We start from the raw sequence: 14,654 nt of genomic DNA, 5'->3' as shown, positions 1-14,654 counted from the left end.
ATAACGATCCTATTCCTACTACTAGTAAAATAGTAGTAGAATTACCTAAGAAGCCGGAAGGGTTCGATTCTGACTATATCGAATACCCTAACGTTAATTTATTTCTAAACTGCGATTTTATAGAGTTAATTCTAGCTAGTATAGAAAATCAGGATCTAAAAATTCCAAAGACCTATAAACAGGCAATAAATAGCCCTGAAATAGCATTTTAGAAAGATGCTATGATTAAGGAGATTATCCAGCTAATTAAATATAAAACTTAGGAATTTTCCTACCTCCCTAGGGATAGGGAGGCTATAGGAGGCCGCTGGGTCTATACTATTAAGAAGGATAGTCAAAATAATATAATAAAATATAAAGCCCGTTTCGTAATACAGGGATTTAAGCAGATCTATGGCTTAGATTTCCTAGATACCTTCTCGACTACGGCTAGACCCGAATCTATTAGAATTCTACTTATTTTAGCTATTATCTACGAATTCGAAGCTTTGCAAATAGATATAACAAATGCATTCGTACATGCCGATATAGATAGCGAAGTATATATCGATCTTCCTATAGGCTACGAAGAATACGCTCTTAAAGAATATTATTTAAAACATAGATCAGCTTATAGAGCTAAAGGAATTAAATTAACTAAATTCCTAGACCTATATAAAACCGGTCAAATTAAAGCAAAGCTAAAGAAAGCATTATATAGCCTAAAACAAAGTCCTAAGCTCTGGTATAATCATTTAAAAATTATACTAAATAATCTCGGATTTCTTCCTCTTTTAATAGACGAAGGAGTATTTATAAATAAGGACTATAGTATAGCCTTAGCAATTCACGTCGACGACTTTCTTATAGTAGGGCCCTCTAAATCTATAATAGAAGAAAGATTATTTAAAGAATTATCTAAATTCCTAGATTTTACTATCTTAGGAGATATAAAAGACTTCTTAGGTCTAAATATTACAATAAACCGAGAAAATAAAGAGCTATATATATCCCAAGAAAATTATACCTTAAATAAATTAAAGGAATTTAATAAAGAAGGTTTAGGAACTTCGAATTTACCCGCTATAGTAGGCTTTAAGCTTATAAAAGCAAAGGAATTACCTTCTAAGGAAGATATATTGCAATTTCAGAAAGAAATAGGATCTCTATTATACTTAGCCTTATTTACTAGGCCAGATATCTTATATTCTGTAATTTCCTGCGCTAGATTCGCGGCTAAGCCCGACCAAACGCATTTTAAGGCTTTAAATATAATTTGGAAATATTTAAATAAATTCCCTAGCCTAAAGATTAAATATAATTGCAATATCCCTTTTACCTATCTATATATAAAGGGTTTTACCGACTCTAGCTGGGCGTCGGATTTAACGGACGGAAAATCCTTTTCCGGTTACTGTTTTTATATATATAATAATATAATAAGCTGGGCTTGCTCTAAGCAGAAAGCCGTTGCCCTTTCTACCTGCGAAGCAGAATATATTGGCCTTAGGGAGGCAAATAAAGAAGCTGTTTATTTAAATATGCTTTTTAAAAATATTACTAAGGATCTATCTATTAAGATTCCTAATACTATACCTCCTATTTTAACGGATAATACTGCTGCTATTAAATTAGCAGAAAATCCGGAATTTCATAAAAGGTCTAAGCATATAAGATTAGCCTATCACTATACTAGAACTAGTATAAGAAAAGGGGAAATTAGAGTTTTTTATATTAAATCAGAAGATAATATAGCTGATATTTTTACAAAGGAATTAAGACCTAGATTACTCTATAAATCTAGAGACGGTCTATCCTTAATATAAGTTCCTAAGCAATTAAAAGGGGTTTTTAGATATTTCTTATGCTTTCTATATCTTTCCCCTACTAGGTTTTTCCTTTTAGGTTTCCTAGAGAAATATTTACTAGGTTTTTATCTATTAAGATTTTCCTAGCAATAATAGGTTTTACCTTATATAAGGTTATCCTATAAATAATTATTATAACTATAGATTTTTCCTACCATAGGTTTTTCTATTAGTATATACCTAAGGATTTTTTTTCCTAAGAAAGAATAGGTTTTTATATATCCTATTAAGGTATAAGAATGGTTTTCCTAAATTAGGTTTTTACCCTATATATATACTACTATAAATAAATCAGTAAAGAGTATATAAATCTACTCTTTAAGGGAGGCTGTAAGGAACGGTGTTCCTACTATAAATAAAGCAGCTATAATATACTCTCCCGATTATATAAGCTAATAAGTAGTATATTAATTATAGATAAAGTCTTATCCTATAGAGCAAGAATCGCTCGTTATTTTATATATTATTATGCATTAAACGGGTCGCCGGTTATCGTATAATCGGGAATCGAAGGAATAGAGCTAGCTTAGAATGCTAGCTAAGACCTCTTAAGAACACCGGCACGACCAACCTCCTTTAAACACGAATATTAGGGGAACTAAGACACTTCTAGATTCACTCGAGGTATCACGGAATTCCCTAGTCTTAGGGCTATACGGCAGCCTAAATCTGGTCCCGAAAGGTTCTTCCGTTTAGCTATAATTGTCTATATAAGATAGCATGTCCGCTAGTAGATAGATAGAAAATCATTAACTTTAACACCTCTTCTATATACCAATATACTACTAATAAATTCCGTTGAAAATCCTACCTTATACTCCTTCTTCCCCTCTATCACGTAGTCTTACGTGATTCCTTGATTTCCTAAAATTCCGCTTTTGCTTATATACCTTAAGATAGTCCGAACCCCGCACCCTTAACCTAGCGATTAGTAGGGCCGGCTTAAGGACATTATAAATATAAGAACAACGTAGACGAAAGGATACGTTATAAGGGATTAACCTAAGCAACGTTATTAAAGGAAAACGGGCTCGTAGGCCTAAGAAATCCCTTATTAATAATATTATCGTAAAGGCAAGTAAGTATAAGCTTTACGTTAAAGATATACCGCCTCCCCCTACCTCCTTTAACGCGGCAATAGCTTTAGAATTCGCATACGAGTAGAAGGAAGCTATAGACCACGAAATAGAGGAAAACCTAGTAAGGGGCACGTAGAAGACTATCCTAAAAGCTATTATTAAATAGAAAGGTTACTTCCTAATCCCCTTACGTTAGGTCTTTATATATAAGACCGATAAATAGGGGTATATTACACGCTTTAAAGCATATATTATAGTTCGTAGAGACCTATAACCTAAAGGTAACGAGGATATATATATAGCCACGCTACGAGCACGAACATTTCGACTACTAATAGCCTTCTACTACCTCGAGGACTTTAAGATAGAATAATACGACGTAAAAATAGTATTTCTATACGTAATCCTACGCTAAGAAGTCTATTACTAGCCTCTACCGGGATTCTCAATGCCTAGGCTATGCCTAAAGCTATTAAAAGCACTATATAAGCTCTATATCTCTTTAAAGCTATAGTTTAAAGAGATATCTAGTTTCTTTACTAAACTAGGAGCCTAGCAGCTAGTAGAAGACGCCTACGTACTAGTCTATAAGGGCGTTATTATCTTTATCTTCGTAGATAATATCGTTATAAAATATCCGAAAAGGCAAAAATAAGATTAGGAAGAGCTATACGAGGCTATTACGAAAAAATATACCGTTACGTATATAGGAGAGCTACGCTAGTTCCTTAGTATCGAGATTATTAAGGATAGGGATCTTAAGAAGATATAGCTCTCGTAAGCTTCCTATATCTCTAAGACCGCGAAGAAATATTATATCCTTAATAATAATATCCTTCGTAAGCCTAAGATCCCGCTAATAATAGAAGAGCTCGTCCCCTATAAAAAGTAGGCCTTAAAGGAAGAGATATACGAATATATCTCTCTAATTAGGTCGCTTATTTATCTAGTAATTTATACTAGGCTAGATATCGTATTTATAGCCGGAAAGCTAGCCTAATATAATTATAACCCCGGGCCGCGCTATAGGTATAAAGCACGTAAGTGCCTAGCTTACCTCTATTATACGAGAAACCGCTATATCTACTTTACGGCGATAAACCTAATAAGGCGGCTAATATATATATCCGACTCCTTATACGCCGATAACCTAGAAACTAAGAAGTCCTTATAAGGATATATATTCCTACTCCTTAGTAAGCTAATTGACTAAAAAGCTATTAAGTAAGCTACTATAATAACGTCCTTTATAAAAGCTAAATTATTAGTACTCTTATAAATAGCTAAGGAATAGGTAGTATTTAGCCGACTAATTAAGGAGCTTAGTATTAGTATTAAAGGGACTATAGAGCTCTAGTATAATAACCTTTAAACTATTAAGCTTCTAACTAAATTAAGCGCGAAGCTTAAGATAAACCTTAAGCACGTTAAAGTTTATAAATACTAGCTTCGTTAAGAGGTATAGTAAGATCGGATATAAGTTAGCTAGATCGTATTAGTAGATAACCTAGCTAATAGTATAATAAAGGCGCTTATATACTAAAAGTATTAAAGCTTTATTAAGTAACTAGGACTAGTAATATAGCTAGAAGATATATTAAGAGATAATATACCTAACTACCGTATTAAGGCGTAATATCTCCTTACTATAGTAAACTCGATAATCGCTAGATCCCGATAATAAGAGCACTACTATATATACTAAGATTAAGGGATTCTAACGGCGTAGTTAGATCTTAATTTAGTTAAGAAACTATAAAGATCTAAGGGGTAGAAGTTAGCCCTATTTACTACTAAGAAGTAAAGCTATTACTAGACTACCCCTTAATTAGTATAATACTATAGCGCTTAAACTTACGATAATCGCGATAGCTTTACTAAATTAAGACTAATTAATATAAGGAATATATTATTAAAAAGTCTACTATTAAGATTACTTTTATCCTAAATAATAATATCGCTGGTAAAGGTACTACGGTACCTAGGCTACCTAAAGGGATGCCCCGCTATGCCCCTCCTTATAAGGAAGGTTATAAATATAACTTATAACTACTAGTTAAACGGTAAGAGTAGGTTATATAACCCTATTAATCGTAAGTTTGACTCCCCTTAAGGCGGAAGAGCAGGTTATATAACTACGCCCTAGGGGGGGCGCGGTCAACGAACTTAGGGGCCTAAGGAGATAGGATATATAGAGGAGGGTTCTCCTTATATCCTATCCTCTTAGGTCCCGGCTTTTGCCTTTTACTATATTTACCTTCCCTTTTTATAGAATATAATTAGGAGCCTCCCCTATTTTTAGACAACCTCCTTAAATAGATAGTAAAGTAGCTAAATTTAATATCGGAATAGCCTTATATTTATTAGACCGAACCCTCCTCTACCTATTGCCCTACTATCTAGAAGCTAGGGTGGCAAGGGGGTGTGTTGAGGAGAGTGGGCATAAGAAGCCACAGTTATGCCCAGTAGACCTAATAGTCATGCACAAGGAAGCCTGCCTAACTAATATGACTCCCCTAGCCTAAGGACATTATATAGGCCTGACTTAGGTATAGGAATATCTTAATGCCCTCTTTTGGCTAGCTATATATAGTTACTATACCTATATAAGCCCCTCCCTTATCCCAATAGATAGACCAAGACATGCATCACTAAATTCACCTTTCTGTGCCCCTATTTCTTCCACTGTGCTCTTAAGCCACTGCTTGAGAGATGTGTTGTTCTTGTCCGTAGATTTCACTAGAGGTCTGGATGTCGTGGCTCAGGCTCCGTAGGCTTGTGACAGTAGTTCAGTCTGACGGTGACGGACTGACTGATGTTTCGGTCTGGGAATCTCAGGTAGACTGCCAGTTGAGTCCGGCCAAGCAAGACAAACCAAACATACAGTCTGAGGCGTCTAGACGGACCGGTTACACCATTAGTAGCCATAACCGTAATATATGTCCTCAGCGCGTAGTTAGTAAGCGCCAATGAGCAGCCTGTAGATATCTTTTTCTGATTAATTGTAGAGCTAAGTGCTATTTCTTAGACGTGCAAAGGGGAATAACACTATGTTCTAACCTTTCGCGTCGTTGAATCCACGACATGCATGAATCGGCAGCTATGGCAACCAACCTCGTTGCCCCTATCACGGAGAAAGTCCATGCCAGCCGTCAGGACGGGACGCATTGTCTCAACATACAACTTGCGCTCATCCGGCAGGGTATCGAACCAGTCCTGGCCGGAGCGGATGACGGCGAGATTTTTCTTACCGCAGACGTGGACCCGGCCGGCCGGGTCTGCTTCGCGCTTGGCTGCCTTTTCACCCTCAAGTTCACCTGTCTGGGCTGCTGCAAGGCGATCGCGCATGCTTCCCCAGTAGACGTGCTCCCGGATCTGCCCGCTGAAGGACTCCTCCATATGCGCGGCGCCTTCGGGTATCTGGCAGTTGGAAAAGACGGTCTCGAAACGATCAACTGGGGGAAAGAAGACCTCGAGAAACCAGCCGTGACCGAACTCCCGGGGGTCTATGGCGGCCCACCAATCCGTGAAGCCGGTCTCAGCCGCCCACTTGTCGTAGTCAGTCTTACTCGGCCAGTATGGCAGGAGGGCAATGTTGTAGAAGCCCTTATTGTCGGTGACGGCAGCCACCAACTTTCTAGTGAGGAAGTGTGGCTGGTCAAAGCGCAGCGCCGATACCGCACAATTCAGTGCGCATTCGCCGCGCCTATATAGCGTACGAGCCGGGCATACGTATGCCATGAGCGTATCAACAAGCTATACGCCGTACGCTAGTCTCTAACAATGAGCTTGCCCTAGCCCCCTTGCCTGACAGCATGCACCCTCCAAGACGGATTGCTTTACGATACATATAAAATACAGATAGCCTGCAGTCTTTTCTAGCCACAGAGGTGGTGGTGGTCATGGTGGTTTTATTGCCCACGACTCGCTCTCACCCCCCCTCCCCGGCTCACCGAGGCCGGCATGACCGCCGCAAACTGGCAAGCCTGATAATCACGGTTGTGTATTGCACTGACATGGAGCTCGATGTGCCTCGACTACCTGGGTGATGATGTATGGATTCCCAGCCCGAGTATTCCTTTGGGCAGCACATGGGGATGATGGGTGGCATGGAGCCTATACAACTAGCTGGTGCAGCTTGTGGCTTGACCATTTGGAACCCTCCCAACGCACAAGACTCTAGAGATTGGGGACATGCATGATGGAGATGGTCGCCGCCATAGTTGACACCATGGCACCATGGCCTCGGCGCTAGGTTTTCCCTCCTCACCTTGCCCCCTCCTCACATTCCACGAGCTCAAGGTGGTCTCAGAAGAAGAGCTCGTCATCGAAAGTAATGACCGAGTCCACCCGCCTCTTGGGCTCGTCGTCATCAGACCGCTTGTGGATCTGGCTCGCCAGCGGCACCATTTCAGGGCACTTCTCGTCAAGACCCGCCGGCGTCTTGGGCCAGTTAGGCCTCATCTGACCATACGTCCATTCCCACTGCCCACGCGGCAGGGGCTTGCCCCAGGCAGCGTCGCGGTTCTTGGTGACGGCGTATCGCCAGCCGCCCTCGAGGAAGCACTGTTTTGTCGAGGCGTTGTAACGGTCGGCCTTGAATTCAACCGGCGGCAGCATGTAATTGACGCCCACGCGCTCAACCAGCATGTGTTGATTGGTCATGACTTCCCCGTTGAGCTTGAGTGGCTCGATGAAGTCGCACTGGACGTCGATTTTCCTGGATGGCTCGGCCGCCTTGTGCATTTGCACCCCGAGCTTGTCGACAGGGAGAATGCCTGATTCGATAGTGTCTCCTGAGCCAAAGCTCCAGAACTGTTGAGAGACAGATCTTCCCCAAGGAGTTACTGGCACGAAGGTCGTGTGATCGCCGTCTAAGTCGTCGAGATCGATCCACGCCTCGGCAGTGACCCATTTCGGCGGAGGGCCTTGTCTGTTCAGCAGCCCGGGCCCCCACCATCCCTCATCCTTCCACCTGGGTGGGAACATTTCAAAGTGTGTCACGTGTAGGTCGTTGGCAGCATAGGCCAAGACGCTGATGTTGCCATATACTTGATGGCTGGCAGTTTCTCCTTGGTCGTCCCGATGAAAATATCGCAAGTCGCCAAAGCAATCGGCGTCCACCAAGGGCTGCCAGTAGCAGCGCCCGCGCAGGTGCACGTCGTAAGCCCAGGTGAGAACGGTGCACGAGGCGTCGTCGGGGCAGTCGAACACGCCGGTGACCGACTTGGAGATCTCTTGCGTCGCTGTCCTATCACCGCTCTCTCCCTTGGTCCACCGCTCGCCGTGGTTATAGCTGACGGACCCGGAGCCGAAGGAACCGGCAAGCCCTGCGCTGGCCGATATGCTCTCCTCCTCGGAAAACTCCGTATTCCACCCCAGCCTGGAGCTATCTATAATCGTCTTGGAGGAGGACACGGTAATGGGCCCCGGGGAGGTCCTGGAACCGTCAACCGAGGGGGGGGCAAAATCGACCGTGGACGCAATACTATTCCTATCGCTGAACTGCTGGCGTACATAGAAGCATTGCCGCTTGTCTTGCGGTATACTGTCCATGTTGATATTCGCGAGCTTAGACATGGGGATTTCCGAATATGGTGAACCAATGTCGAACTTTTGCGCGGCATATCGGTTCAGGTTCAATTGGGCACGCGGGTCCTGTCTCACGAGCTCCAAGAAGTCGGGATTGAGCTGCGTGCCATACGCGCAAGGGAGGATAGACGCGAACAGAAGAGTAGATCTCATCGCGGCGACTATGTAGACGGCAACTTATGTAGTAGGGACGGCGACAGTTCAAACGATGAACAGAAGCGAAAAGAAATCGAACGAATGAACCCTCGGATAGACGGAGGTAGGAAGATGCCTGGGCAAGAGTCATCTCCCACGCAGACAACAACCTTCTTATAGGGTTTTCAGAGCCGGCAAAAGCACCACCTCGGTACGACATGAAATTGGTCTGCAGGCCTCGTATTCATCGAGTGCTTGGAAAACCGGAGCGCTAGCGGACATGTCGAGTGTGAAAAGCGGATGGATACGTGTCAAAGGCGAAGTTTGATGAACAACCATCTCAGCAATAGTAGGGACCACTTGGAGCCTTTCGAGGTCAAACTTGACGATAGTGTTCGGTTTACTACCCATGCATAATAGTCGAGGAGGCTAAGACGCCGCTACGTATCGAGATACTGACAGCTAGTACTGCGTCGTCGTGCTCCGCAATCTGCAGAGATTTTTAATTACATAGCCTACTAACTATGATGTTTCTTTGTGGATAAAATACGAAGTAGAACATGGCTCTCCCTGCTTACCTCCACCTACGAATAATAGGTTCAAATCGGCTAAGAGCGCACCGAATTTCTGTTACCGTATGCTATTTCTTGCTAATACTATATACTGTCTCTCCTGCTCTCTTAACACTTATTTCCGACTTCTAATTTAATATAAAATAAAACTATATATACCGAGGAATTCGCTCTATCTAGGCTTAGATCTCTTTATACGGCAGCTTTTTTAGGCTTGCTTTATCTTTTTAGATAATTATTCTAGAAGATCTTTCTTATATTCCTTTATAAAGGGAAATAGATATAAGGGGTTCTCTTCCTTCCCTTTTCTTTACAGGGGTTGCTTTAGCGCGGGATATGATTTTGAAAGATTCCTCCGTATTTAGTAACTATTCTAGCGATGAGTAATTTATATACATAACGCCTTATTTTTTAACTAAAAGCCTCTTTATTTCACTTACTTCTACGTAAGGCTGACGTGTTAGCCTTTAGCCTATTAAGCTCGTTATTATAGTAATATATTTTTGCTACGCCTCTCTAAGGCTAATTAATTTAGAAAGGCGGCCTTAACTGGCTATCTTATTTAGCCGTCATCGCGCTATTATCGATATCAGCAGCTAGTTAGTCTTTTTCACGGCACTATAATCTAATACGCTATAACGGTATAGAAACGAGCATAAGTTTGGTCTATTTAGCTAAATATCACTCCTAGGCTAGCTGCACCCGAGGATCAGATTTTTTTTTTAGAGTTTTTTTTTGTTTCTTATGCGTATACTGTGGACAGGCTCTTCACTGCAGTGAGGTTATTCGAACTGGTTCAATTGGTTATATCTTGTGTAACTAGGGAAACGTGTCCCATACAAACTGTGTGCAAAGACCTTCCTCCCTGTGTCTCACCTCTTACTCGCACGTGACTAGCGCGGTCGATTAGTTATACGTGCGCGATCGGTGCCTAGTGCACAGGTGGATCCAACACTGGAACCTCTTTCTAAATCGATGATCGCGCACTAATCAATCCACCAAAAACACACCAAACACAGCGAATTAAGATGAGATAGGAAAAACACGAACAAGAACACCAACAAACTCCTACCACGATGCATCACTATGTTGGATAGTGTGCTCTGACTGTAGCTCTCCCTCCCCCACACTGGGTGTGTTCTGCCACACGCCATCATGGGCCGCATTTCGAGCGCCGGATGCGCTAGCTGATTCCATCGGTCCCACGTTGGAATATGGACACGAGGATCTCCTCGTTAATGTGAATGGAATAAAGAACGACGGTAAAGCAGAAGAAGGAACGAAAAACCGATTAAATCTCGTCGAGAATTGTTGTGTTATTGCGATGAACGAATCCTTCCACCCTCACGTTTAGCTGATTGTCGCTAATAAACTGCGTGAGGGCGCTGTTTGGTGATGCCTTCGTCATAGCATCGGCAGGGTTATCTGCGCCGTTGACCCAACGGATTTCCGCAATATCCCTTGATTCATATGCCTGCCTCAGCGCCATGATATCTATCATGAGTCGCTTCTCTGTTGTGGTGCCAAGTTTGACGAGGCACTCATAGAGGCTATATGAATCTGTGCAAATGACGAGCGGGATTTGCTTCAGATCAAGGCGTTGTGCGATCGTATTGACCGTTTGCTTGATCACAAATGCGAGATCGAAGCCCGATGTCAATCCATAGATCTCTGATGCAAGAACGCTTCGAGTAACGCGCTTGCATTTAGTTGAGCTCAATGAAGAATGTTTCCGCGGATGGAAAATGAATCGGTTGATTGCGCGGTCTCATTGGCGATGATAATCACAAAGCCGATTTGAGAGCTTAAATCCTTATTGTTGGCGAATGATCCATCGGTGAACACAAAGATCTTCGCGCTCTCGAGATCGATGGGTATGTAACATAGGCCACGGTCGGGATTGTTGATCTGCCATTCAATCCGCTTGTTCAAAGCCTTGAAGTCGGTATTAACGGGCTCTTGGGCTTGTGCCGCAACGGAACAATCGTATGTTGCTTCGGGTTGGCAAATCGAAGCGATATATGCCCCGGGCGCGTTGAGCAGCATAATCCTGATGCCTACTTGATGCCTGAAGATTGATCTCCTCGAGGTTTTGGGCTTGGCCCTTCTGCCTGACGATGACACAGCCATTTTGTATGGTCAGGCGGCTGCCGTTAAAGTCGCAGATGGAACCTTCTTGGAGAATCTCTTTGGCTTGGCCTTAAAGCAGAGTTCTTTCTCCTCGATCTTGAGAAATGCATCTGTGCCAACAATGAATGTGTCATCCGTTTGCAAGGCCGCGATGCCAAACAGGTCCTTGTCGGCGATGTTGTTTGCCGTGATCAGAAGGCACGGGTCAAACGAAGAGGTTTCCATATTAAGCTTGCGGCAGTGATGGTCGTGATATGTGTTGAACCAGTGGGCTCCTGCCTCTGCGATGCCATATAGCGGCTTCACGATTCGCAGGATTGTTCCCTCTGGATATCTTCTTTTGAGTTCTTGAGGAAGGGCTGCAAGGATGACACGGGCCAGCTTGGTCTGGGATTGTGTGTATGCCATCGTGATGTCTCTGATCATGATGAACATATCCCGTGTGCAGAGAAACGGTGCTAAGGCCAAGGCCACGCGTTGTGCGGGCCGGCTGATGGTAGGGGCTTGTGTGAGGATCCCACGTTTCCCATCATCATTGTATCCTTGCACAACGAGGCGTGATTTCTCGTATGGCGTTGCAGTATTTCTTCCCTTAACCTCTCTGACCATTCGTGATTTGAAGACACGATATCCACCATGTTTATTCGCATCGAATTCTTCGGGTACAATGACCCCAGCGGCGAGGAGGTTCGTGAGCTCGAGTGTGTCGGAAGCTTCAAATGGGAAACCGGTGCTTGTGATCTTTCCTTCAGCTCGTAGCCGCTTGGCTAGGCCGAGATGTTCCATTTCTTTTCGAACAAGAAACGCATTAGCTTCATGATGAACGATAAATTGAACGGGTGAGCAAACAATAGTGGATTCTGATGTGCCATTTTGTGCAGCATCCTTCCTAGGTCGGCCACGCCTGCGCGGCCTCTTTGGCTCAGGGTATTCGAAAGGTTTGGGTTGGTCTTCTGTGGTAGGAAGAGGAAGAGGTTGTTGAGTTGTGGGTGGAAGGGAAGAGGGTTTTGAAGAGGATGTTGTTGATCGGATTGTGTTGAGGAAGGAGTGATTGTTGTGTTGATGGGTCTGTGCGGCTAGGGCTAGGGTCGGGTTGCAACTGAGGAAGGAGCGATTCCGGGTGACGATAGTACGGTTGGACGCATGTACTGCGAAATTTCGCTGGTCCGTTGTCCAGGTCAACTGCGATTTCCGTATCCGTCACCTCGAGCACTTTATATGGGCCTTGCCATCCGTGCTTCTCGCGAAATACGCGAACTTCGCTTCCTAGCGCCAGGGATAGGGGCAGGCGCAACGCTGTATCAGGCCCATTACGCGTATTTAACGCGGTCTGAACCTTCCTCTGGGCGTTGATCTTCCTCAGCTCTGACATCGTTCGCCACACCGCCTTAGCTCTTGCCATTGCGGAAGGTGTAGGCGGCGAATCCATCGTCATTCGAGGCAGAGCACCGAAGACGAGGAGGGTTGGAACGAGGCCATCCGGACCGGCTGTGTCGTTGACAGCCTTGAAAGCCATTTGAAGGACTTGATCAGGGCTCACGGTATCCTTCAGCTCTGCCTTTAATATATCATATGCTCTTCGGACGGGCACATGATACTTCTCAACCTTCCCAACAGCCCAATGTGCTTCCACAGGCACCTGATGACACGTTATTCCCATCAATTTCGCTTCTGCTTGGAACTCGGCAGCAGCGAAATTCGTGCCTGCGTCATGAGTGATCACATCGGGTGGTCCAAGGTATGTATCCATCCAACATTGTTTCAACGCGAGCCACGTTTCCTTGGCCGTCATGTTGGATAGGAATCTCCCTGCCTGATAGGCAGTGGCGATCAACAACATGGAGGACTGGTCTGCCACCCAATGTCATGACATCAACGATGACTTCGTAATTGAAGTCACAATCATCCTTCAAGCTGAACTTGAACCTTCGTGGCGGGTCGGATTTCATCTGACAGTAGTGGCAGAACTTCTTGATCATTTCCAGAGCTTCGATTTCCACATCATGGCCAGCCGAATTCAGCAGCTTGTGCAGCCGATACACGGATGGATGACCAAAACGCGTGTGGAGGCGCCGCAATTCAGCCTCCGTGAGATATGCCACTGATGCCTCTTGTTTCCGCAAGAAGAACCACGCGTGACCCCATCTTCGAATCACTGGAACGCTCACACCATTGCCAACGAGCTCGTTCGTGACGTTATTTAAATATACGCCGAGCCGATCCATATCAGCTAGGCATAGGAGGAATGGCGTTGGCACGTTGACTATATGAAAATCAACCTCTCCCACTGGTGTGTTCAAGGTGATCACGCCAAGTGGTGTTTCCAATCTTCCTGCACCAAATCTAACTGGTTCGGGCTTGCGATCATCACGGAATTGGACTGGGGCATCTCGTTGGAGAGCACGCAGTTGTTCGATTCCTCCCGTCGATATGCATGCCGCACCTGTGTCCGGCATGATTCCTTGGAACGAGTCTTGAGAGTAACGATCTAGTATGAATTGTGTGGGTTCGTCACTGTTGAATAACTTGATGCCTACTGAGAGATCCGATGATGGAAAGCTTCGTTGGACAGAAAGGTCGCAGCAGCGTAGAACGATTCATAAGGGTCAGAGGAGTCAGAATCATCGGATTCCTCGGTGCTCGAGTCATCCTGATCCTGTGATTCCCCTTCATAGTCAGCCAAGAACATAGCATACGAACGAGATTGACCGTGGAAGCCTCTCTCTCGTAGATACTTCTCTTTGGCTGCTTTTCTCTCGTTTTCAGGATGTCTCGTTGAGAAACAACCTTCCTTGCCGCAAACGTAGCATTTCTTCTTCCAATTTGGCTGACGCCTTTGTGATTGACCTCTTGTTCCGCCGGAATTTCGCTGAAATTTGCGATCCACGAAGTGCTGATCATGTCCTCTATCCAGGTCTTGGGGATATTGGCCACTGGGTTGTTCAGATCGTTCATCTTGCATGGCAGATAGCGATGATCGAAGCTGTGATGCCAATCCCTCAAATGTAGGTGCGGGAGAGTATATCGCGAGTCGGAATTCAGGCACACCACGGCACGCCCTGAGCGTTGCATCGATCAGGCCACCTTCGCCGCCAGACTTATCCCCGAGTGCTCTCCTACAGAGCCGCAATTTCGTAAGAAGGGCCTGGAGGACCTCGTCAGATGACTTACCGGGCATCTCAGCCCGAAGTCGGCTGAAGGTGAGGGTGCTCCAGTGGGTATGATACATCTTCTGGTTGATTTCGGTGTCAAAGTGCTCTTTCATCTTCTGATACATCTCAGCGAAGGTTAAATCAGTG

The 14,654-nt window shown here is 44.3% G+C and overlaps 3 protein-coding genes across 3 annotated transcripts; all 3 read right to left on the bottom strand.

The window, feature by feature from the left end:
* Positions 1 to 5,974: 5,974 nt before the first annotated feature.
* On the bottom strand, positions 5,975 to 6,656 carry HRG_10749 (dehydratase domain-containing protein; the record flags this gene model as incomplete). Its single annotated transcript, XM_044869219.1, has 2 exons — positions 5,975 to 6,563; positions 6,646 to 6,656. 2 exons carry the CDS (start codon positions 6,654 to 6,656, stop codon positions 5,975 to 5,977), a joined length of 600 nt encoding a protein of 199 aa, XP_044715568.1.
* A 578-nt stretch (positions 6,657 to 7,234) lies between these two features.
* HRG_10748 (uncharacterized protein) lies at positions 7,235 to 8,671 on the bottom strand (the record flags this gene model as incomplete). The annotated part of the gene is made up of 1 exon (XM_044869218.1): positions 7,235 to 8,671. The coding sequence occupies one exon, from the start codon at positions 8,669 to 8,671 to the stop codon at positions 7,235 to 7,237; it is 1,437 nt and encodes a 478-aa protein (XP_044715567.1).
* Positions 8,672 to 11,364: 2,693 nt separating this feature from the next.
* Positions 11,365 to 11,781, bottom strand: HRG_10747 (uncharacterized protein; the record flags this gene model as incomplete). The annotated part of the gene is made up of 1 exon (XM_044869217.1): positions 11,365 to 11,781. The coding sequence occupies one exon, from the start codon at positions 11,779 to 11,781 to the stop codon at positions 11,365 to 11,367; it is 417 nt and encodes a 138-aa protein (XP_044715566.1).
* Positions 11,782 to 14,654: the final 2,873 nt, after the last annotated feature.

This window comes from Hirsutella rhossiliensis (genome assembly GCF_020360975.1).
Source record: "Hirsutella rhossiliensis strain HR02 chromosome Unknown scaffold00017, whole genome shotgun sequence".
Taxonomy (NCBI): Eukaryota; Fungi; Ascomycota; class Sordariomycetes; order Hypocreales; family Ophiocordycipitaceae; genus Hirsutella; species Hirsutella rhossiliensis.
The sequence above is the reverse complement of the archived record's forward strand: the minus strand, read 5'-3'. Positions and strand labels throughout refer to the sequence as shown.